This window comes from Apteryx mantelli, chromosome 1 (assembly GCF_036417845.1).
Source record: "Apteryx mantelli isolate bAptMan1 chromosome 1, bAptMan1.hap1, whole genome shotgun sequence".
Taxonomy (NCBI): Eukaryota; Metazoa; Chordata; class Aves; order Apterygiformes; family Apterygidae; genus Apteryx; species Apteryx mantelli.
In genome coordinates, this window is record NC_089978.1 from 28,070,574 (window position 1) to 28,095,761 (window position 25,188).

The 25,188-nt window shown below is 37.5% G+C and overlaps 1 protein-coding gene across 1 annotated transcript in view; it reads left to right on the plus strand.

Moving 5' to 3' along the window:
• The window catches only part of NBEA (neurobeachin), a 539,268-nt gene that overhangs the window by 355,912 nt on the left and 158,168 nt on the right, over positions 1-25,188 (plus strand). The window contains exons 40-41 of the mRNA XM_067291201.1: positions 10,808-10,951; positions 14,089-14,127. Coding sequence (XP_067147302.1) covers positions 10,808-10,951; positions 14,089-14,127 — 183 coding nt within the window. The remainder of the gene's footprint in view (positions 1-10,807; positions 10,952-14,088; positions 14,128-25,188) is intronic.

Here is a 25,188-nt window from a genome sequence, read left to right on the forward strand (position 1 = left end):
TGGCACCTAATAGGTCTAAAAATGCGAGATGAAATTCTCCTACTGTCTGTACTGAGGAAGATATTTTCTGAAGACCTGGCCACGAAAGACTGCCAAACCCAAGGCTGGAATCAAGGGCTGTTTTTTCAGCAGCGCTGCAGCTAGTACAGCCTACAGTCATAAAACTTAATAAAGCAACTCACTCTCTCCCCCTTTCTAACAGCCAGTAGGAGGCATGACAGGCTGTCAGGGGTCAGGTTTCTGAGATCCTCTGGGCTATTTACAAGGGAAAGATGCGTTAGGTGGACGGTAGTAGTCTGTGGGAATCTCTTTGATATAGGTGATTCCTTGCCTGTCACAAAGCAAACAGAATAGCTCTGTATAGATTTTAAAAGTATAGAAATTTGTTTTCAGAGACAATATATATTTTAATACACTTAAGTGTTTTTACTAGTCTTTTTACATTGCATTGCTTTAAATTTATCACTGGAAATAGATTTCTATTATGTCACATTAAAATTATTATATAGGTTTTATGTAAATAGTAAGATTTGTACAAAATAAAAATAGACTTATGTGTAGGTGCACTGGCTATTACATATCCATACAGGTACAGTGAGTTCTTCAATATCACTTATTTTATGTGCACCTTGTTTTACGTTGTTAGCTTTGAAACACAAAAAGTAACAGTGTAGTGAAAGAAATTGGAAGATTTTTATGAGTTTCAACATTGTGCAAAGTAAGGGACAAGGAAGCATAAACATCTAATGAGAACACTGTATTAAAAGCCAAATACATTTTGAGGAAAAATTCTCAAATATACTGCTGAACCACATGTTCATGAAGACATCTTGTTAAGAACTCTATCAGTCAGCATATTATACACCTTTCCAGTTATATATTTTTTTCATATTGTGTGCTACATCATGACAAGACTTTTTTCCTTATACTTACTGTATGCCTAAGAAATATATATAATGCTTATATATCTCCTAGTATATTTATATAAAACTCTGAACTTCATCTACAAATAGACCTACTTTCCCAGCTGAGAGGACTGTAGGTAATGCCTGGAGAGAGTTTCATTGGTTTCTCCTTAGCCATATAACATAACACAAGTCATTCAGTCCCAGGTCCTCAAAAAAAGCTAATCATGCTGTCTAAATAGTATCTCAGCTCCAGTCTGCATAGAAAATATTATTGCCAGTGCTTGCAAATTTAACACAAACACAGCAATTTTGCAAGTATCCCTGCAGTTGCATAGGAGCTCTGCATTCTCTTATGATCTTTGCAAAGCAGAATGAGAGAAAGACATCACAAACATCACACTGCAGTTCTGTGAAAGATGAAATAAAATACTGGTCCCCTTTTTTTCTACAGCTGACTATTGCTAAGATTTCTGTGAGTTAGCTCTCCTTAATGTGCACACAGGCTTCCTACCTGGGACTGTAATTGCCATTCACCAATTTCAGAGACAAAATAATGAAGAGCTTGAAGATTATCCCTTTGAACTGTTTTGGTAATAGAGCCTTGGACTCTGATTTATCTCAACCATATCTTGTGTACTGCTACTATTTAGCTTTTCAGCTGCTACACTGTATAAAACAAAGAAGTTTTATAGCTGCAGCTAATTTTGTTAAAAAAAGAAAAAAAAATCAGAGTAAAATTCTGGTGCCAGTCAAGCAAATGGCAAAGCTTTAGTTTCAATGTAATAGCAAATTGCATTTTGGGTTCAGAAACTAGGAGCTCATGTTTTTGCAGCAGACTGGCCCTAAACAGAAGTGCTGTCTGTTACGACTAGAGCACAGTCCTTCAGCAGAGCTAAGAGCAAAACACATATCCCGGTGCTTAGGGACGCACTGCTGTCTCACAAATGTGTATACCCTACTGTATATTCTGTATATAACAGCTGTATCCAACAGCAACTGTTGTTGCTGAAGTGAAAATGATGTGTGCCAGTTCTGAAGATGTGGTGATCTCTGTGAGGGTGAAATGAAATTTGCATAGATGAAAATTGGTGCACCACAGTGAACCTGCTGGAATAATATTAAACAGTGCAATGAAGATTAAATCTAGGTGTTCTACTAGGGTTATTATATTGATAAATTTATTATTTATATACAATGGGAACTGTGCTTTTAAGGATCAGTTATAGGCAGCGGTATGTCTTGTATAGGAGACTTTGCCTGTGTACAGACTGCATAAGATGTTCCTTCTGTATGCAGAATTTCATTTGGAAAGATACCATCCCAGAAAGCAAACCTCATTCCTGAAGATTATTTCAGATATTTTGGCAAATAAGTGCCTCAAAGCACTGATGATGAGCTATTAAGTCTTTCCTCTCTAAATGAGTCATCTCAATAGAAATTAAAATAGTTACCCAACTACTGGAACTTTGAAAGCTGCTATAAAATCATTTTAATCTCATTTCCCATGCCTTCATTCTCTTCACTAGAGAATGAATTTTTTAGCTGTCCTCTTATGTCTTTGTACAATGCCTGTTTTGAAAGAGCCGACCTTGTTTGGCTCTGGTAGCAATAGCAAATGTGGTGCGGGACAAAATTGCCTTTTGGCAAAGACAATTGCCTGTGCTTTGGCTGCAGAGAGGGAGAATTCCAATATCAGAAAACAGACCACAAACTACATACATAAATAATTTTAAAATCATTTTTAAAAATACTGATTTTTCCCATGGTTTGGAGACTCTGATTTTTAAACACTGGGGAAAGTTAGAAATATTGGTATAGATTACTCCAGTATTGGACATGGTTTCTCACATGCCAGTGCATTACCATTGAGCTGCTAGCATACATCAGGAGTTTCTATTTCTAAACAACATTTCATTTCATCTCAGGGCTTTTTTAAATTAGCCTATTCTGTTAGAATTTTTGTGAGCAGAAAGCCAAATTAAGGCTAGCATATGTGGGCACAGTTCCTCAGTACAGAGTGTGCCTGTTAGAAGTCTGACAACTTTGATCCTGTCTTGAGGCTCTGCAAACAGATAGAGTCAGAACATGGCTTTTCCTGTAGAATGTGAGCTTGCTTTAAGTTTTTCAAACTCAAAACTAATCTAAAACTTTCAAGACAAAATCCAGACCTGAATGCTGAGAGATTCCACATTTATCATTTATGTGTAATCTTTAAAATATGTTTTATCAAATTCTATTTTGAAAGCATAGAATACATCATTTATGTTTAACAGAATTATTTCATTATTTCATTAGTCATACATATTTGAATTCAATCACCTTTTGCTTCTTAGCTTATTAATTAGATTTTTCTATTGAAATAGTTTGATTACCCTCTTCAGTGGCCTGTCTTAAGAAACCTTTGCTTACATGTGAATATTACGAATTAGGGATAAATGAAATTCGTTTTTGCTGTCAAAACCAAATTGTGAAAATGCATTGCATGGCTTTGAAAATCAGTACACTCTATTAGCAGACCTGTCAATATAAAAAGTGCATTCCATTTCCACCTCTTGCTCTAATAACCTTTTCTATGTTACTCACAGGCAGTTCACATAATCAGAGTATATTGTCAGCTTACTGGAGTTGGGGAAGCATGAAATGAAAATCGCGTTAATATTGATCCAATTCTCTTACTTGCAAGTGTCCTTGATGTCCTTTCCACTGAGCAATAACTGTTGGTGTGATGTAGTTATTTTCCTCTCAGCTATTACTGTACTTTCGTAAAATGGTTGGAAATACAGTTAGGAAAATTTTATTGCTCTTAATTATTTTTATTATGTATCATGTTTGCCTGTTTAAGTGATCCGTAGCATATCAGAAAATTCAGTTGCTTTCTGCAGTTTATCACAGTGCAGAATACACTGAGAGGCTACATTTCACACTGACAGGAATTTGTAAAGGTCATCAGTCGTGAAATAGGAATCCGTTCTTGCGTGTGCAAGTTACGGTGGCAAACTACATCTTAATTCAAATCTAAATATTTGACTGGTTTAAGTTCCAGTCAGAAGGACTTCTAATTCCAGTCAGAATGAAGACTGCCTTTGAGGACTATGAAGGTGCATTGCAACATTCAAGAGACTGTGCATTTCCCACTCTCTTTATGGTCAGTACTGGGTCTATGCAGGATTCTTCCTCAGATGTTCAGAATACGTGAAATCTCAAATAAACGTAACAACAAGGCTGATGACTTCTGCAAATTAATTTCATTGCCACTCTGAATCTTAGTTTTCCTATCTGTAAACTAAAAAATAATGAGTGTCCAACTTGGAAGGTTCATTTTTATTTTTGAAGTAGGACTTTTGTGTTAATATACAACATTTTGACTTTAATTACAAGTTTTTATTGTTCAAAAAAACCGTCCTTGACTTCGTCTGAGAAACATGTTGTTCATTTTGGCCTTAACCTTCTTCTCAGTCTCCTCATTAGTAAGTTTGTGTCATCAGTCTCATTTTTTACAATGCAAAACATCTGAGAATTTTTAAGGGGAAGATGTATACAGCAGTTAAGTATTAATTTACACATGACACACATAAAGAAGATCATTTGGTGTGTAAGGACAGGAATAAATGCGAGGTATTAGGTACAAAAATTAGATATAAAGAAAAGTGCTTGGAATGTCTGTGATAAAATCTGCAGGTGTTAATATGTTGTAGAAAACAAAAATTGATTGTTAACGATGTTGCTTTTACTTTAAGTAGATGGTAATTTCCAGTATGAATGTATGCAAGTTTTAATTTCTACACAATTTTCGTAGTTTTCCTCCCTCATTTCTTCAAAGATCTTTAATAATGAAAATATGATTTATATTCTTCTGGCTTTTATTAAATCTATTAGAAACAGCCTCCCTTTAATAAGTCACTTCTCTGATTCTCTAGGGAACCTAAATTATCTGCCCGGCCAAGCTGGCGGTTTCAGGAATGGCGGGCAATTCAGAGCGCGGCTCTGGCAGCGGCGGGTGGGGACGGTTCCTCACGCCATGCCGGGGCGTTGGGCTGCCCGAGCCAGCGGGCCGGTTCTCTTGAGCGGGCCCCGGGGTGCCTGCCGCGCTCTGGCCGTCGAGGCAGCGCAGCCCGGGAAGCGCCGGCTCCCCGGCAGGGCAGCGAAACCGTGGGCCGGGGGAGCGGTTCCCATGTCGATTATTTAATATTACTGGGTTTTGCAGAGGTCAGTGCACAGACTCCTGAGCAGCTGCTCTCCATAACTGTGACCACTGTGAGGGTCCCAGGGCCTAATCGAGTTAGGAGAGATTAGAAATGAAAGCATGACTTTAAACTGTTATGACGTATGAAGCAGGAAGAGTATTTCCTGAAACTTTTATAACTATTTTCAAGTATTAATCATGCTGACTTAACAAAAAAGGTAGATACCAATATGGCATTTTAAATCCGTATACGCATGCTGTAAGTTTGATTGCTCCTGTGAAAGCAGACGTTGCAGCTTGCCCGATAAACAAAAAGGCTCTTTCCAGAAAAGCTTGGCTCTTTCGAACTCGCTTGATAGATTGTATTTTAGCTATGATATCATTCTGTGGTCCACATCATCACCTATGAGGTAGTCTCTTGTGAGGAACGAATTCTGAATTCCTTTATTTAATTAAATATTGAAAACCACCTTCGATGATTAAAATACAACAAAAGCAGTGTTTTACAAAGCAGTACATGTCAGTGTGCTGTAAGGAGGAAAAAGCGACTTTACCCTTAAAAGTTTCTGAGGAGAGCAAAGCTTCACAAAAACTTTAGTTTAGATTCTATAAAAGAGAGTTTTTAATTAAATGCAGCATTTTACTGTAAAGAGGACAGACTTTACTTATGTCAAAATGCTCCTTAGAAGCCACATAAAGCCGTAAAAGACAATATATGAAAAAGCTTTCTTATAGAAAAGAAGAACACCATCCCATGAAGCAGATTTCCAGATGTTTGGAAACATTAGAATTTCCTGTCAGTATATTTAGGTAACATTAAAATGAGGTTAACTTTCCATTCTGCCATCTCTCTTCAAAGATGAAAGAGAGTTCACTGCATAAATTGCCTTATTGGTAATTCGTTGAAGTAAACTATGGAAACAACTTTATAAGAAGCAGTAGTCTCCTTTTGTTGGTTATGGTATTGCCAAGCAAACTTTTCTTAAAATTAACCTTATTAACTCATTTCATATTAAATGCAGAGAGAATTTTTCAAAGTTACATTTGAATAGGTAATAAATGGATATCAGTAAAGAGAGAACTGAAAACTCCATTTCTGTGTTCAGCTAGATTATAGTAATTAGTGTAACGTCTAGTAAAATAAATGTACATAAACATAAATATAATCAACCATATGTTATGTTTGTACTGCTCATTCATTAAAAATTTTATTTAAGGACAGTTTTATGGGTTTGGACATTCACAGTATCTTTGAAATTTAGCTTGCTTCCCAAGAATCTATTGTGACCTACAGAATCCAATAAGGAATTTACAGATTTAACAGAAAATTGAGAGGCAAAGATATAGATGTTGCAATAACAAAAAGAAAAAAAATTGTTTAAATATTGCCTATATTAAATGCTTCTAGAGGCTGTAGCTGCAAAATAACCTCGTCCTCCTGTTCATGGGAGATTATTAGATTATCAGATTTTTTTTTTTTTTTGGTCTGCTTAATAATCCCTACTTCTTTGGAAGGAAAAGCAATGTCACTGAAAGAGAGATTAGTAGATTTTTGGTGAGGGTGCACAGGCTCACTGTGTAGCTTTTATAGCTTTTCTGATATATAAAATATACACCTTGTCTTGGAACTGGGGTTTAGTACAGGACTGGTGGTTGATTTCTTTAATTTGTTTTAAAGATGAGTTTTTTTTTAGGTATCCTGAAGCTACCATAAGCAGCCAATTTTAACACGCACCTTTAAAAATGCTTGGTATGATAACAGATGTAACAAAACATGGATTTTCTTTTAAATAGTTTATCTGGTCTTCCACATACATTGTCCCTGGATATTTTTAAAGACATGGTCTTCAAGTTTCAAGAATTAAGGCACCATCTAAGCTGAACCTCAGTAAGATCTGAGTGACTTATTTCCTTTAACTTTTTTGCAAATTGTAGTTTTAAGAAATGTTTAGCTGCTTATTTCAAGGCTTCTTTGCAAATCCTAGTTTAGAAAAAAACTCTTACCTTTAACAAGGCACTTGATTCTTTGAGAACTGATAGCTTCTGGCAGTTCCCCTTCTGAATGCCCCAATGTTAAAATGTTGCTTTCTTTAAATTCTGTTTAATTTAGTTTTAGTTTTTCCTATTTTAATATGTTTGAAGCATTTTCTAATTAGATTTAGGAGCTGACATTAATATAATTCCATATTTTGCCTTTAAAATACAAACTCTTTGTGTCCCTGAGAGGAGTTTTAAATGAAATATCTGGAAATGAATTTCATTTCATAATAATTTTGCTGTGGCTTTGAAAAGACAATTAGAGTTTTGAATTTTTACAAACATGGTGGAATATCAAGTATTCATTTATTCATCACTCCTTTTGATATCATTGTAAACAATGCTAGACATAGTTTTATGTCATCATTTTTTATTCGGTTTGTTGTCTGGTTTTAAAGAGACAAGTTGTTTTTCTTTTTACTCCTATTCCAAGAGGTTCTCCTGCTTTTAAAAAACATTTTTGAAGTCATCTTGAAATATAAAAATAGAACATCTGTGACAGATCTGTTGTGCACATATTTCACATTTCAGGATCCAAGGAGATCTGGTGGTCTGCAGTATCCGCTTGTTAATTTCTTGATGAATGGGTAGAAAGGCCAAGAAGTGCACTCAGTACAGCACGTCTTCTCAAGACAGATGATCTCAAATAAATTCTATTCCCAATCAGTTTTTGATTTGTTAGGTGTTAAACTATTTCTTTGTGAGGACAGTGTTTACAAGCCTTGTAATGAGACAGCCCTGGGAGACCTTACTCTTCTTGCTGTAATTTTGATAAATGGAATTCTAATTCATAAAGGATATAGTGATTGAAGGGCAACTCTGGGTCTCGTACACTTTCATTTAGATAAATGTTTGGTACAGTACAGCAAAACTGAGGTGCACTCAGCAAAGTGATAAATTTAAACAACAGCCAAACCAGAGCCTTTTCTATCAAGACAAAGAAGCACCATTACTATATTTCCTTTAGACGAATCCATGTTTAATATTATAAACCAAAATGGATTTTAGAAACATTTATCTTAGATGCTAAGCTCCAAATTTGCCAGATTCATTTAATGCCTTTTCCTCTACCACATTTCTTACATTGCAAATATTTCTGTAATCTGGTAACTGAAACCATCATGACAAGGTAGTTAAAATACACTATATTTCAGGTTCTTCTTCTGATGCATTTTGAGCATTAGTAATAATTTGGAGCTTGGACCTTTTTTTGTAATTTTTAAAATATAACTTCAGGCATAAATAATTTTAAAGGACTATAACTAATCTAATCAGCTATTAAAAAAATAGTTGACACTGTTATTCCAAATCAGTACTTTTGAAGTAATTCATTTGAAGAATATCACACCCTGTGAAAATGAGAAACTTTCATAACACTCACTAGAACTACCAGAAAGGAAGAGAACAGTATTTTCATTCTTCATTTCTCCACCATGTTAGTTCGTCCTGGACCTGGTCCCCTGCAGTATCAAGTGCTTCACAGCATGAGCAATTACTTGTGTCAAATGATGCTAAGCTCCCTTGTAGTAAACACAATTGTAACAAAATTCTGATTAGCAGTTAAATACTCGAGACAATGCTGATGTAATAAAACTGAAGGTTGGCTACAACACAGTACTCTTTCTTGCTTTTCAAAACTCTTACAGTTCTTGTTCTTTTTGTGAATTAAAAAAAAAATAGCTTGGATTTAATATTGAAAGCTTTTCCACCCCTCAGTTATTTGATTCAATTATTTTAAATGAGGTGACTTGTTCTACATAGTAACCAATGCAAGTGAGTTAAAGATTACAGCCTAATAACTGATTCCACCAAAAATATCAGTATACATTTCAGTGTCAGTATTGACTCAATTACTGTCAATATCAATGTGGTCTTAGTGGAGAAAACCTCAGCTGGGAAGACTAGAGATGCTGTCCTTAATTTTGGGCCAGCTTGGTGAGAAAAAAAATAGGCTTTTGTTGCTTGCTTGCTTGTCTTTACCTGCTCTGTAGTTTCAGAAATAGCAGTTGGGATAATAGCAGCAATACACAAGAGGTTAAAATTGGACTATTCAAAATGTGACGTTGCCTCAGCCTGTGGTGGCATCCCTCTGTAATAACAAAACTGCCTGACACTTAAATTCTATTCCATGCATGTATCTTCACTAACCCGTCTGCTTATTATATTCCTGTTAGTTGTCCTGTATTAATATGAGGTCATGAGTCTTAATGGGTCTTACCTCATCATTTTATGTCTGCCATAGTAGTATACATCACATAAAGTCCAGGTATTGTGGAACATAGTAGAAATCCATGCTCATTCAGTTCTGCTAGGATTTCACCCATAATTCTGTAGCTTAATAGGAAAAAAATTTCCAAATTATGTGCAGGATTTTGAAATATTATGCCAAATTGTGTGCGGGAAGGATTAGATTTGATTTCTATTTCTTAGTTACGAGAGCTGAAGATGTCTAGATTTTATACAAAATAAATTTGCATTGCCCCCTGAGTGTGGTCAGTTCTTACCTGAAAATTTTAAAAGATTCTAATTCAACTAAAAATGAATGCTAAAGATAAAAGAGCCTTTTATAAGGAAGGTGGTGCTTTTTATTTTCCATATAAATAAAAATATGTTATAATCCAAGGTGAAGATGCAGAGATTTCTGCTTAGGAAAAAAACAGAAAGCATTCCAGCCTAAGAAGCTACTACAAATCTGTTATATTGAAAATAAAACTTATAACCTCTCCCTAACTAAGAAAGAAATGGTGGGCCAATCTCACAACAGTATGTTAAAGGTACCAGAGTAGAATTAGTTTTGTTTATAGCTGCCAACCTATAATTCTTCCAGTTACCTTGCAACAGTATCTCTGTATTTCTTAAAAGTTTTTTTTTTTTATGATTCTATCATTTTTGACCACACTATGATTAATTTCTTATGTAAAGTGAATACATTCCGAAAATACTAGTAGGACCTTCCCCAAATGTAAGATGAAGCATCTTCTGCCTTAAGGAGCGGTCAGTCTAAACAGACAAAGTTGCCTGTAGGCAAGAAGAAAGGGTAAATCCTCCTGTGAAGTCCTTGTGATAATTGGCACATGTCCGTACACCAGCATTTTTATTGTGCTCCTCAAAAAAAAAACAACAAACAACCCACACAGCAGAGTTCACTCACTGTGCATGTCCTTTTCTTTGCCTCTACTCTGAAGCCCTGCACAGCTCACCTTGCTACTACCGTATCTTGAGCTATCCCATCTCTTACTTCACCATCCTATCTTTCCTATCTTCAAGACCAAAATCATGGCATATCTTGAATTCCTGAAAGCATCTCCTTTATTCAGAGAGTAGGTGGTTTGAGCCCTGAGAGGTCAGTCAGAGGCAGAATACCTAGAAGACAAGAGAAACTCCTGCTAAATTCATTGGTAGTGGAAAGCTAGTGGAACAATACAGAACATCTAGCAAATGGGAATTATTAAAAGCAGGACAGCCTTTGTGAAACAGAGCTTGTCTTTTATTCAAGGTATATTTTGAAAGACAGAATGAGGCTGCGTATTTTGTAATCCTTGACAAAATTTTAGAAAATGTTCTTTCCCTTTTTCAATTAAGATGATGTATTCTGTATTTTTTTTACTACTTGACTGTGGGTTTTTTTAATTTAAAATGTTATTCAGCTAAATTCACAACATTTGTAACTTTTGTTTAGGCACTGAAGAAGATGTGGTAAAGTCAAAGAAAACCTTTCGAAGTCAAGCTGTAGTAAATCAGAATGCAGAAACGGAGCTTATGCTGGAAGGGGATGATGATGCTGTTAGTCTGCTCCAAGAGAAAGAGATCGACAACCTTGCGGGTAATTATATTCTTCATTACAAATAAGATATGAACCCAAAGCTCTTTTAAGTTTGTTATTTCTTAACTTTTGCAGCTAGTCTGTTAATGTTGACAGCTAAGTATACAATTACACTGAGAACAGATTCTTTATGTTCTAGATTTAATATGATGTCTTACTTCCATGATCGAGGGGAATTGATTACCCTGCACATGCACATTGCACAGTCTTTCAGAGAAATAACAGTACCTCGAGTGCTCTCTACTAATTCCTGTTACTTTTTATTGTAAATTCTGTAAGCCCACTGTGGAAGGTTTCTTCTTTTGGTTGAAATGGCAATGGGGAGTAATGCCAGCATTCAGTGTTATGTGAGTCAGAGCGTGGTTGCGCACTCTCATGACTTGTTCCCAAGTGCCGTGGAGCTTGCTGAGAGACTCCTGCTTCTGCACGCTTGCCCCCCCTGCTCTCGCTCGTGGAGTGCAGGGGGCTGCACAGTAGCTCTCCCTGCCTGTCACAGCAAGAGGGAAAAGCTGCCTGTTGTAAACAGGGACTAAGACAGAATGAAGCTATAAGCAACAGATGAACTTTTTTAGTTAGAATATGAACTGGGAATGAATGCTGTGCAGAAACATTCATGAAAGATCTCTTCTTTCCTTTCTTCCTATGTGAAGATACACAGTGAGGTCTCAGCTTTGTCCCTGTGTTCTAGCGAGCTCTGTTACAGTTCTGTACTGAAGAAATACTACGTTTCCTAAGGAAGTAGTGTGGAAAGAAAGGCACATTAAAGTTTGAAAATGCAATCTCCATTCAGATGAAATAAAAATGTGAGACCTGTGAAATGCAGTATGGAATTTTTTAGATTAATTTACTTAGGAATACCTGTTTTAAATTACTCCATTAAGGGGAAATTTTGTGATGTCTCAGCATTTTTTCTGCAGAATTTAATTTCCAAAATAATTATCTTTGCTCCTGCACTTTCTTATGATGCCATAGTGGAAGTTTGTAGCAAAGATAAAATCATACTTGGATTTTTTTTAAAAAAAAGAAAAAAATGTCTAAATGGAAGTTGGTCTCATAGCTTGAAACTAAATTACAGGGGGGAAGGAAGGGGCTTTTATTTTGGAGTAATCAGCAGTATATGATTATCCCAGTTAATATGTCCATATTCTTGCTTTTCTTTATGTGGACATATAAACCGCTAACCATTGCTGAGACACTGTTATCTTAAGTCAATAAAATAGTAAGACAGGCAGGACCACTAATGTGGTATTTTGCTCTATATCCTTTTCTTCTTTAGAAATGAAAACTCAGAAGCAGCTTCAGCTAATTTCTTATATCTAAGAACAGTGCTTCCAACTAAATATATATATTGTTTAAAGGCTACAATCTGACATTAGATCTAAGTATTGATTAGAACTGCAGGGTGGTCAGAAAAAAAATTGTCCATTCTAGAAGTTCTCACAGTCCACTTTACAGTTCTCATATATGCCCCAACACTGCCATTTCATTTGAACACACAGATGCAATACAACCCTATAGCTACCTCCATCTGAAAAAACCTGATGTTTCAATGAGTCCTTAAGTATTTGTGTGCGATGATCCTCTTACCAGAGATCACTATATATATGACATCCCCTGCTCCTTCAGGACATAGGACAGTAATTCTAGTCCCTTGCTTTTATAGGTGTAGAAATTGGACAACATTTTAGATATTAGAAAAGGAGAAATTACAGAAATTAAAACATATTAACTTTTGAATTATTGACAGGAAATATGTCATAAGAATGTCAGCAATTAGCCTTTGCATTTCCTATCAACACTAACAAGGACAAGCAAGACACTTCCACATGTGGCAAGGTGACATGTTAATGGTACTGTATGTACACCAAAAAATATGAACTTCCCAAAAAGAACTCACTTTCCACCACTTCATTTTTACTATCAGATAAACTGTAACATTTGCCCCTAAACCCTTGCTCGTTTTTAGTACGAATTCTATTCTTTTGGTAAGAATAGAGGGAACGATTTTGAGAGGTAATGCTCACGCATGGTATCATATGTGATATTTTACCAATCAGTGAAAAAAATTAAATCCTTGAATACCCAGTGTCCATTTTGCTGCATGATTCTGCATAGAATGACATCACTATTTTACAGGGTTTTGAATATATACAATGTGAATCTAAAACTGGAGACCAGTAACTGATATCGAGAAAAACAGTGGGCAAGGTGGTTTTTATGCCTAAGAAAGTAAGAACTCGTAGGCTCAGAAGAGCAGGCCCCAGTAAAACCAGACTGTCATTCTTCATCTAATTCTGGAGAGTGATTACGTACATTCAGTGCATGTGATCCAAAAATCTCCGAGATATATCAAGTCATGGTATATCACAATGTCATTTATATCTAGTTACCTTTCAGAGTGAATGACAGTTAGGAATTTCTATAGTCAGATATGTCCCCAATTTAACTTTAAAGCTTAAATCAATTTAAACCTGCTTTATAATGATTTGGATTGTCTCAATAAAGAATCAGAATTAAACAAAATCATTATAAACCAGGTTTAAATTGATTTAAGATTGTCTACATTTAACTAGAACAATTTAACGTCGTTTTTTCCATGAAACTAAGGTACCTTTTAAAGAGACAAGACCTTAGTTTTTAGAAAACTTTTAACTAAGACAATATAAATATTATAATATTTTGATTTGTAAAGTTAAAACTAAAAAAGGAAAGTTCGAAACAGATTGAGACTGTTCTTACAAAGTTCTCTGTACATACCTTTTGTTCCAGAGACTCTTTATAGTTTTTCATCAACCATGTGGCACAAATCAATGTAAAGTTCACATTGATAAATTACATATGGGATGGCGAATTTTTTAGATAATTATAGTCTGAATATTTTTATTATATAGTCTTAGTATTCCATATGTTGCAATGGCAGTTGTTCAGATTTCATTATATTAAGTAGCATTTTAAGAAAATATAAAAATCAGAATCCATGTTCCTATGGAGTTCTTAGAATCATGAATTCTAAGTTAGCCTCAAAATTTGTAACTAAAGCAGTATTTTAACTATATTACAGTATAATGAGTTATCAAAACCTGTTGTTCTTGTCTGAGTATTTACATATTAAAACATTCTACATTTTTCTGTTTCAGTTTTAGCTCCCTTTCTTCCCAGACTGTTCACTTCAAGAGGCAAGTCACATCTCTGTTAGAACTGATGATTGAGATAGTCCAGTCTATTGTAGCATTTTTTCTAATACATTGTGAATCTGTGGTAATGCAATCAAATCCACTGTAGTGAGTTAATATTACTAACGCTTCTCCTTTGCTTTTCCTTTTTGATTTTCTAATGCTGCAGTAGGGCTCTTACATACTTACCCTTTCTTTTAAGAGTCTGAGAATGCAAATTTGCTAACAGTTTGTGTTCTGCTTAGTAGATGACTTTTTCAGAATGAAAAATATATGGATGTATTCTAATATCATAAACTAGCATTCCCGAAGGGCAGCATATTTTAACAGAAAATTAATATTCTTTTGGCAAACTTTAAATAACAAAAGCACAGACCTCATACTAGAATAGATCCTAGAAAACAAAACAAATGTGGAACCACTTAAGGTTTATGAATTTTACATTTTAGAAATACATTCTCTTTGTCATGAGGTTGCTGTTGGCTTGCTAAGAATTGTTTGTGCACATTTCAGAACAGAATTTGGTCTTAATGATGTTTCTGAAAGGTACGTGTTCTACAACTGGAGCACATATCATCTATTTTGTCATATGGCTGGTGGCACTAGCAAATAAGACCAGCTGGGCAAAGTAGCCCTGACAAAATCTTTTGCTAGTCTCTAAACATTAGTTTCTGGAAGAGAAGAAAGGAAAGAAAGAGGAGGATGTGAGGCTTTGGGTTATTTAAGGAAGACAAAAGGCTTTGGCAGGCATCTGTCTGGTTACTTGCACAGGCTCAATCAACTCAGAATCTGACTTCCTCATAAGCCATAGTGAATTATATCCTCACAACAGCCTTGCAAGAATAAATACATATTATTCTCTCCATTATACAAGGAGACTGAGTAAGTCATCCAAGTAAGCCCATGGTAAGGCACTAACTGACTTTAATGCATGTTAGTCTTAATGTGCCTTAGCCTTCACTGCAAAATCTTCCTTTCTTCCTGCACAGCATCTTTAGGTGGAAGAACCCCCCCCCCCATGCATATTTGTCAGTAAAGTTTTAGTGAGAAGCAGCAGCCCCACATTGCATTAGCTTTTATCAAACCTGAACTTCAACGTAGAAATTATAGAAAGAATCATTACTACCTGCTAAAAAAGAGCTAATCTTCCATCCAAGCTAGCATTGCTAGCTAGTCCACATTAACATGAGGGCTAAATGAGATAAGCCCTCTCTCCAAACTTCTCTGTAGTGTGCCGAATGTATTGACTTACTGCCCTGTGCTAAGAAGCATGTTGTGTCATGGGGATTTGACAGCTTGTAGTATTATTAATGAGATATAAGACCTTTCACTTCCAGGTCATCCGTTTGAAGTCCAGACAAGATTGGTGGTAACCAAACGTTATCAACATCTGTTTTGTGGCCTATGCAAAATGAACTTTTTGTCTCAATTCAGACAAACTGACAGAAATCACCGCTATTATGAGCAATTTCCAATTGAAAAAATATTTGATATGGTCTTTATGGGAAATTGGAATAGTGCCAAAAGTTCTACTATATAGAACTATGGTTAAAACTACATAGCAGCACCTCAAATAAAGAAGTAAATCATTCAGCCCTTAGAGGATATTTTCTATTTCAGGTTGTAACAAAGGTTTAATTTACTTTTCTGATAGTATTTTGAAGCCTTGCATAGGGCCAGATACTGTACTAAAAACTGTATCTAGCTAACACACCAAGCAAGTGCATCTAAGGCCACAAAAAGCTCATGGAATAAGTATTTGGGATGGAAAACTTAAATACAAGTGACTCATGTTTAAATATATATATGTGTGTGTGTGTGTGTGTATGGATGGATGTATATATAAATCAGAGACTGAATTCTCTTTAGTAGAGTTGACCATTGTAGATTCTGGTAAGCTGTTAGCAGCTTTTTCTTAACTATTCTTAAGGAATAATGTAGGGGCATTTTTTTTTCCTCAAAATGTTCTCAAACACTCTCAAAACACTTCTAGGGTATGTTAGATCATTTCCATGCTCATTGTTACCGGATTTAGACAAAGAGTGGATTTTCTGAAAGTAAAGAACAATAACATGGGCCTCTAATGAGAAGGCAGATTTTTGGATTTTTGGATTTTGCAGAAAAAAACAATCATTTTCTTTGGGGCCAACCAGTAAAAGTTTTGTTAAATTATCTGTTAGAGTAACATGACATAATGAGTCAAAAGACAGGACCAATAGCCCATTATATTGTCTCCAGGAGTGACCACAGCCTACCCAGGAATTCGTAGAGAAGAGGGGAGGAATCATCTTCATCCCTCTCAAGCTCCTGGAGGGCTTCGTGTGAGAACTGTGTCTTGCCTGTCCTGGCCAAGGCTTCTGCTCCCTCTGTGGAGCACCCGCAGGAGACTGCTCTCCCCAGGAAGCCATCTCCTGCAGGGCCACAGGAGCCCTGCCTTCCATTGCATGCTCTCCTCCCCTGCCGTGGTCGCCATCTGTGCACCAGCAGCTCCGAATGGTGCTGGAGTCTGGAGGGATCCTGCAGGGGCAGAAAGCGGCAGCCACAGGGGAAGCTTGGGAAAGACTATAACAAGTGTGTGGTGATGCTTCCTACTGATTCTCTCCAAGCCTCCAACTGTTTGCATCTCTGCGGCTTCCTGAGTCAGGGGTAGTATTTATTCTCTTTCTTTCTTTTCTCTCTTTCTCTCTCTTTCTCTCCCTCTTGCTCTCTCTCTTTCTGTCTCTTTCTTTTTCTCACTTTTTTGCTCCTTTTTCTTTCTTGCTCTCTTTCTTGTTCTCTCTTTTTTTATTTTCTTGCTCTCACCCTCTTCCTCTCTTCCTCTCTCCCTCTTTCTCGATCTTCTTCTCTCTTTCCCTCTTTCTCTCTCTTTCTCCATCTGAAGGTTGCTAAGGTACCCGAAGCTTTTCCTTGTTTTAAGTTTTTTTAAAGAAAGAGTGTGTGTATGTGTACACACAGTCACGTCAGTTGGACAACCAAATGTCAGAGTTTCAATAGAAAATATCAGAACAAAATGTTTTGATATTTCTCCCAGCTTTTCAAGTTTTTCAGTGTAGACTACTCACTGAATTCGACATGCACTCCTGAATAGTTTTCTCCCCCCAAACTCCATTTTTCTTGCAAATTAGCATTCAAGATAGGAATTTCATTGGAGGAGGGGGGATGTGGGAGCAGAGTGATTCTTTTTCCCTTTTTATGGTAGACACGTAACTACCCAAACCTTTTACTTCCAAACATGGAAATTTCATTCAGCCAGATATCCATAGTTTCTGCTTATTATATATGCAGATTTTGATCCTCAAGTCTAAGTACAAAAAGGAAAAACATATTTGTATGAGTTTAATTTAGAGTACAGACTCAGGCATAGACTGAAAACAGTTATACTACTGATATGTAGTTGGCTTTCACATTGAAAACAACAAAAAAAGCCCCACAGTGTCTATAACATTCTATTTTTAGACATCTCAGTGTTATTTTAATCATTTTTCCACATTACTATCCAAAATAGCTTAGTATTTTATAAGGTGGTTGTCAGTCACGTATGACAGAGCTCCTAAGCACAGCTTTGAAAAGCTCTTCTCTTTTTACCTTACTACACCCTGTTCTAAAACTGAACGTCTTTGACTTTTAAAATGGCAGCTGTCTTTTCTGCTTTCCAAACTTCTGAAATGACGCAGTTCAAACATTGTTGCTTTGTATTTGTGGAAGGCCCTGAGAGTGCTTCACGTGCTCAAACTATCCACTCACACCAGATTACTCATATTTCTGTTTTTCATAAGTTGCAAAACTTTTTTTTTGTTTTGAAATCTCTGAGACTGCAGAATTAGGTTGCAGTGGAGGCTAGGAAGCGCACGCTCACCTACTGCAGAGCTCTGTAGCTTCTCCCTTGTCCCAGGGTACCACACACGAGGTGCAACTGGTTAGCTGATCAAAGATCAAGCCAACTGGCTCTCTGATACATAGGAAACAGTAGGACAGATGCCATCATATGGCACTACAAAAATAACACACCTAGGCCTAAGGAGCTAGTTGTGTGCGATTCCGTACTTCTGGGTCTTACTTCATCTTCACTATGCAGTTATCAACATATAAAAATCCCTGTTCTCCAAAATCTTTGTAAGACCTACATAGATTAGCAGTATATAGGAATATATGGTATCTAGGAGTATATCCAGAATTGTATTAACACTATCTATATTAAATTAAGCACCTTCACAGACCTATGGACAGATTTTTTCCTTTTTTTTTTTTTTTTTTTTTAACACTGGTATGACAAAAGTAAGCTAAAAATCAGTCAAGAAGACAGTTTGGTTAGTCCTGGTTTCATTGGTCAGAAATTCTACAAGTGGCAACCTCATCCAGTGCATTTGAGCAGTCCTTGCTGGTACCTGTTAGGTAAAGATTTTTAGCTTGGCTTTTTAAAGAAACAAAGTTTATGTGCGAGCACGCTCTGTCAGCCTTTATCTGTGTAACTTCTGAACCTGGAAGCCATTTTGAACAAAATCTAACACAGGACTAGGGATTTCAGAGGCAATAAAATTCCTATAAGGAAATCAGGTTGTTAAGGAAAAAAACCCTGCATGACAGAGACTGCAGCATCAGTTCTGATTTTATTTGATACCACAGTGTGAGAGTCTTTAGAAGTTCCCTCAGTGTGGGAAAACAAAACATGCAGTCAAACACTGTTTACACTTATATAAGAAAATGGTCTGTATTAGTTCTAGTGTTGTTTAGAGATACTCTCTATATTTTTGGATAATTTTGAAATAACAACTATTGCATCTTAGATGGTTCTTATAAATATAACAAACAAGCCATATGCTAATTCAATAACTTATTTCATTCTTCCAAAACACACGTACAAGTAGCTAACCAAAAAAATGAACTTAAAAATGTCACAAGCTATCTGAACAGAGTATTTGCCTTCACTACAGTCTCAGGAAGTATAAGGCTTTCAGTTTATCCTGAAGAGCTTTTCCAGAATGGAGACTACAAGAAATGAAACCTGAGGGCTCACATCTTTCATTTCATTTCTAATCAATTGAGCTCTATTGGCATGACAAGGTACACAAGCTGGACTGTATAAGATACCTGTCAAGTCTGGTGCACTCAGACTTGCAGTTGGGATTTGATCCCTCATGTTCCTGTTTCAGTGTATATTGCATAGCATGATGCTATCTCTGCTTTCAGATTTTTCTTCCAATATTAGATATACTTTTCTAAGGTGTGTTTTTTCTGTTTATTTTTTGATTAAATAGCTCTAGTGGTTCTCTGAGAGAGAAAAACTGTCACTTATGTGAGCATGTTCGGCATCACTTAAGGTTTTCTAGGTTGAAGACAGTACCTTAAAATTCACCTGAAAATGAGGAGGAAGCCAGTGCAAGTCATAAAGCATTAGTATAATATACTCACATCTGGATACACCACTTAACAATCCAGCTCTTAGTTTCTGAAACAGCCTAAATTACTTAGTAGTTCCAAGGTATAGCTTCAGGCAGAGCGCACTGTATGAATCTAATTTTGAAGAGGTAAATGTATGCATTGCAGTAGTGGAGTGCCTATCTCAAACGTTCATGTATTTCTGGCCAGATGTAAATCATTATGGGGAGTCTTGATTATTATTAATACCTGATCATCTGCCAGGTTGGAGCTAGCTTGAACATGTCCTAGAACAATACTAAATCCATAGAAGCCATTTAGTTATAGGACCTATGAGGTTCTCATGTATGCCACAAAATGAATTGGACTTCACCTACAAAAGGAGGCAAAATTTGATTTCCTAAATTGGTGTAGGTTGTCTGTTAGACACACAGCTAATTGTTCCATTGGACCTTCAGTGAGAAAATGCCTAATAAGATTGACTTTGGTAGTGCTAAGCTTGTCTATGCACGTTCTTTAATTTTATTCTTTATTTTATTCTTTATTAAGTGGTTGCTTTCTGTTATATTTTGAACAATGTAAAGAGATATATATTTCTAGGAATTCTGTGAAACCCTTTTTTTTCAGGAAGAAGTACTATTTCATATTTTTCTTTTAATGTGTCCAGCAAGGTATGCAATGCAAGTAATAATTTACTTGCGGAGGTGCATGTGTGTCTTCTTTTCAAATGTATGCAAATTATGCATATGTTTGAGAGAAAATTCCATTATTTTTTCTTAGGTGACGCTATCTTTAAGCATTTTTCTCAATCTCATCATAAATAGGTATTTACTTCTTACTGTTTCATTCATAGTAGTAATATGTAAAATTATTTTTGTTTACATTTCATTTTCTTTTTAATCAAATGCAATTGTTTGCAGTTATGGCACCACTTAAGAGAACTTGCTGTAATTGTTTAGTTATTGTTGTTGAAAAAGACCACTGGAGTAGATCTTTGGTGTTAGTTTTAGTGTTATATGCATTCTAGAGGAAAGGGGGGAAAAAGGTGTGGAAAATTTTGGAAAACAGGGCCTATCCACGCTGTCAATGATATCAAACAAACAATAAAAATCAATCCCTCCCTCACAATATGAAACATATGATTGTGAAAGAATAAAATACCAACAAAGTAAGCTTGGGGATCTTTGAAAACAAGGGAAAGGAGTTGGGGATGTTACTTAAGGGGGGAGGAGAAAAACAAGACTGTAGTCAAGTTTAGACTTAGATTCTGTTTTTTTACAATCAAAAAGTTTTGTAAATTATTCCATTTATTGAAACTGTTGAAAGTGATATGAAAAGGGAGCTATATATATACACAGTCCTGTAGAAGCCTTGGTTTGAGTGAAGGAGTTACTCGCTGTATCTGCTAATGTGGAAAACAAATGGGGGGCAACCATCCACATGTAAGTTCAATATATTTATTGCAGGGCTTTTAAAGGCTGCTCTGTAACAGATTTATGATGACAACAGGAACAAACAGGCTAAATTTGGACAATTTTTTTTTAGGAATCTAAGTTGTTTACTTGTTATTTACATGGCAGTGCATGTATAATAATTATTTTTTTTTTAATTGGTTGAAATATTTTTTTGCTTTCCTGACCACAGCACTTTTCACAAAGCTTTTGGTGCCTATAGCTGTTTCTGCTTTTATCCTTGTATCTGCTTGTATCACATGATTTATATTTTGCAAAACTGAAGGTTTTTGTGTGTGTGTGTGTGTGTGTGTTGTGTGTGAATTGTTTCAAATATATGCACTTCTAGTCATTCTAAATGCAAGTCAATGTCAGATACACTTGGCATTAGAGTTAGTTAAAGTGCTGGATTAATTTCAGTTCTCTTATTTCAAAGAGACTGTGAATGATCTTTAATTATTATTTGTATTATTTGAAAGTTTTGCTTAAGTATATCAAAGTACAAATTTGGGTTTATACAAACTATTTTGCATCATAAGGTTATTAGTTTCAACTAATCTGGTTTGTATTTTCCGTGTTAAACAGTTCATGAAAAAGAAATTAAGGTGTGTGTTTTGTTTTGTTTTTTTTTTAAGGCAATGTCATCTAAAAATCAAACATGACAAAATTCATCATGTTTTTATCAGAATGATTTAGAGTAGATTGTAAAATTAAACTGGCCTATATGATTTAATATGTTTTCAAAGAATTTGTTCCTCATCGTATTTTCCATCTATAAATAATCACCGAAGTATTTTTGAAGTTAGACTCATAAACCTGCAGCAGGTAAAATTGCGTGTTTTCATAATTTAGTATATAAAAGCATATATCTTTTCCTGTTTAGGAATAATTGTGCCCAATCATTTTAGCAAATATACCTCCAGTGTAATTTCCAGTCTCATAAACATAGCACATCTGTAGCTCTAGCAATTAAAATGGACAATTTATGAAAATGAAAATGTTTGAAATAGCTTAAAATATCACTCTTTGGGGGCTTTAAGACCAGAGTTATAATTTTATCGGTATTGCTTTACTAGGTATCAAGCTCTTCAGCTGATAAAACTTTTCACTTGCACTGACTTTCAGAGTACAAGAGTTCAAGTCCCTGTTCAGCGCAAATGAGCAGGGGGCTGCTACATTCTGCTTTTATTCACTGGAACCTTCCAATCCCACAATCATTTACTTTTGGAAAGGAAATATTATTTTAAAATGTATACGTGAAGTCCCGTTTGTTTTAGAAATGTAAATCACATGTGCCGACCGCAGGGCTCAGTCGAAGTGGAAAATTCTGCATTTGAGCAGACTGCAGAACCTGTGGATCGGAAGTGAATTCTGGGCTGCTTTGGGGGCCGGCGCGTCTCTGTCAGCAGAGCGCCGCTGGCTGCGGCCGCCCGCTCCTCCCCGGAGGGCTGGGAAGGGGCAGCGAAGTGACTCCTCACGAGAGGTGCTCTGGTGGCGGCCAGCCGGCTGGCAAGCCCTGCAGACCCGCGTCCCGTCCAGAAACCCCGAGCCGCCTGGCGCAACGGAGCCGCGAGAAGTGCGCTTTCCCCGGGGCGCACCTGGAAGTGTCCGCGGGCTCCGCGGCTGCCCTGGGTGCGCGCAGGGAGCGCTTGGCGGGATCCCTCCGCGCCCCGGCGGGGCCCCCGCGCACCGCGGGGAGCCGCAGCTCGGCGTCCTCCCGCCGGCGGGCGGCTGCTCGGCGTCAGGTGCGCCCGGCTGGTCTCGCGGTGGATTAGCGATTGCGTTTTGGAAGAGGACCCAAAGCCTCCCGGTACCTCGGTGCCATATGGAAAATCCGCAGTATTTTGATGATGCGTTATGTAAACATTTTAATATCGGATCCTTAAAATCCAGAGACTCTCCCAAAGGGGATTAAAACATAATCCTCTCTCTATATTGCTGTAGTGGATTAATTTCGTATTCTCTCAGTGGCTGGTTTGCTCCCTGAAGGCTACAACAAAAAGACTCGGTGCTCCTTAAACATGCTATGGAATTGGAAGTTGTAATTGGAGATTTCCAAAGGACAAGTGTAAAATTGACACACTGTTAACGCAGAATATTTTCCATTTTGTGCTTTCAGGAGAAAAAAAATCTACAAAGATTTTTTTTAAACTTGGTTTGCACCCCCAGCCCCCAAAATCATCCCATAAATTGGCCAGTGTTTAGAAAATGCTTTCTGCTTTTCTTTGCAAAAAGAAAAAAAAGAGAAAAAAACAACAAACGAACGTTTTCTCGTCTGGAAAGCACACTAATGCTTACTCCTCGTTGCATTTTAATACCTTTGACGTGTTTACATTGCAGCAAATCCAGGGTGTCATTTGACTAGAAGCCAGGGCAGATGCCAAGGTACCGGTCTGGGAGCCCGGAGTCTGTTCTCGAGAGGGGAAGGAGGAAGCCAGAATTCCCTGATTTCCCCTGCCTTTAGTAGCAGGCTTAAGAAGTGAATTTCCCTTTCTCCTCCATACCCACCCCCTTCCTCTGCAGCTCTGCCCCCTCCTCCCGTACGGGTGAGTGTGTTTCGCTAACACCCCCACGCAGTTACTTGCCGGGTGCACCCATTGTCTTCTCCAGGGTTTGGTACTACGGGTCTGGCCTTCTGGCCATTAAATCGTGGTGACTTTATTTATATTTTAGCCACACAACACCAGGGAAAGGAGGTAATTGGATTAAATTGATGGTCGTCCTTCTGGGATTCAGGAAAGCCCACAAACGCCTCCTTAAAATGATAGAATAGCGGTTGTTTCCAATACGCATCCTGTGAAGGCGGATTTCTGCTCGCACAAAGGCCCTGAGCCGGGTGCCGTGCGCAGGGCGCAGGGGGCGAGGGCGAAGTGGCTGCTCTCGGCGGCGCTGCTGGGGAGGCGTTAAAGGAGAGGTGGGAATGGTCTGCTGCAGAGGGCAAGTGCTTCTGCAGGGCAGGGAGCCGCTGCCGATCCCCCTTCTGTAAACACAAAGGAAGGGGGCCTGGGGAATAGAAACCCAAATCCACTTGTAATCGTACAAGAGAATCGGGCATAATTACTTGAGCGACCTAGATGAAGATTGATGAGCCTTTAAAGCGGCGTTTCGGATCGATGTCGCTGCCCGGCGAAGGCCGAAGCCGGGCTCGGCGCGGCTCTCCGCAGGGGCACGGAGGGAAGATGGAGGCGAGGCAGGGAGAGCAGCAGAGCAACCCGCGGCATGTGATTCAGATCAGCTGACTAGGGTCAAGAGGCTACCCTGGTTTATTAGGAGATGGAAAACAATAAAATGAAAGAAAATAGAGTTTGTATCAATATTATCCAGCTGCCACGCTGGGCTGCTGAAAGCTGTCACTGAAGCTGGGCGTTTTAGCTTCCCCTTCTACACGCAGTAATCTGTGCCTCCCTCTTTATTTATTTTGCAGCGTAAATGACAAAACATTGTGCAATACAGTCTCAAATTGGGTGTTACAGTAAAGTAAAACATTAACAACATGACAGTTAGATGCGCTGATACAGGACTAATTTGGGCTAAGTGAGTAATTTGAAGTGTTGCTTGCAAGATCTGGTAGTAATGTGTGTGTGCAATATTGGGGGAGGAGGAGAGAAAAGGTTGCCTCTATGCCTGTTAGCCTTGGTGCGAACTGCAGCCCTGGGCTTGCCTTGTCTTTGCCGGGCCCTCCAAACACGCACTGCCTTCCTCCCCGGAGAGACCAGTGTCTGGGGACGGCAGCTGGGAGCGTACGCAGGCAGTCTGCCGTCTGAACAAGGTCTTCATTATTGTACAGAAGATTTTAACTGCACAACACAGCCAAAATCTCTTTAACGTTCACTGAGATGATCAGTTTGCCAGTTTCTGAAAGGTGCGTCAGTTAGATGTTATACCGAGTTTCTCAATACTAAGACTTTTGTTGTTTCTTTTTCGTTGTCAGATGTGTGTTTGTGTATGCATGTATATGTGTGTATGCTTGTGTATATAAATTAGCCTACACGGTTTAGTGGCTAAATCTAAGAGTGTGTTTTATTTTTAATCTCTTCTTAATTAGAGCGAGTAAGCTTCCTAAACACTGACACTGTCCGCCTCCTAGTAGATTGCATTCGTATTGAAGATAAGATGGCGAAAAAGTGATACCCTGTAGTGTCCTTTGCATTAAAGCAGAAGTTGTTTCCTGATTAAAACCTAACAATTTGTGCGGAAAAGGCTGCCTTTTATAATAGATTTTCCCCTACCACCCCAT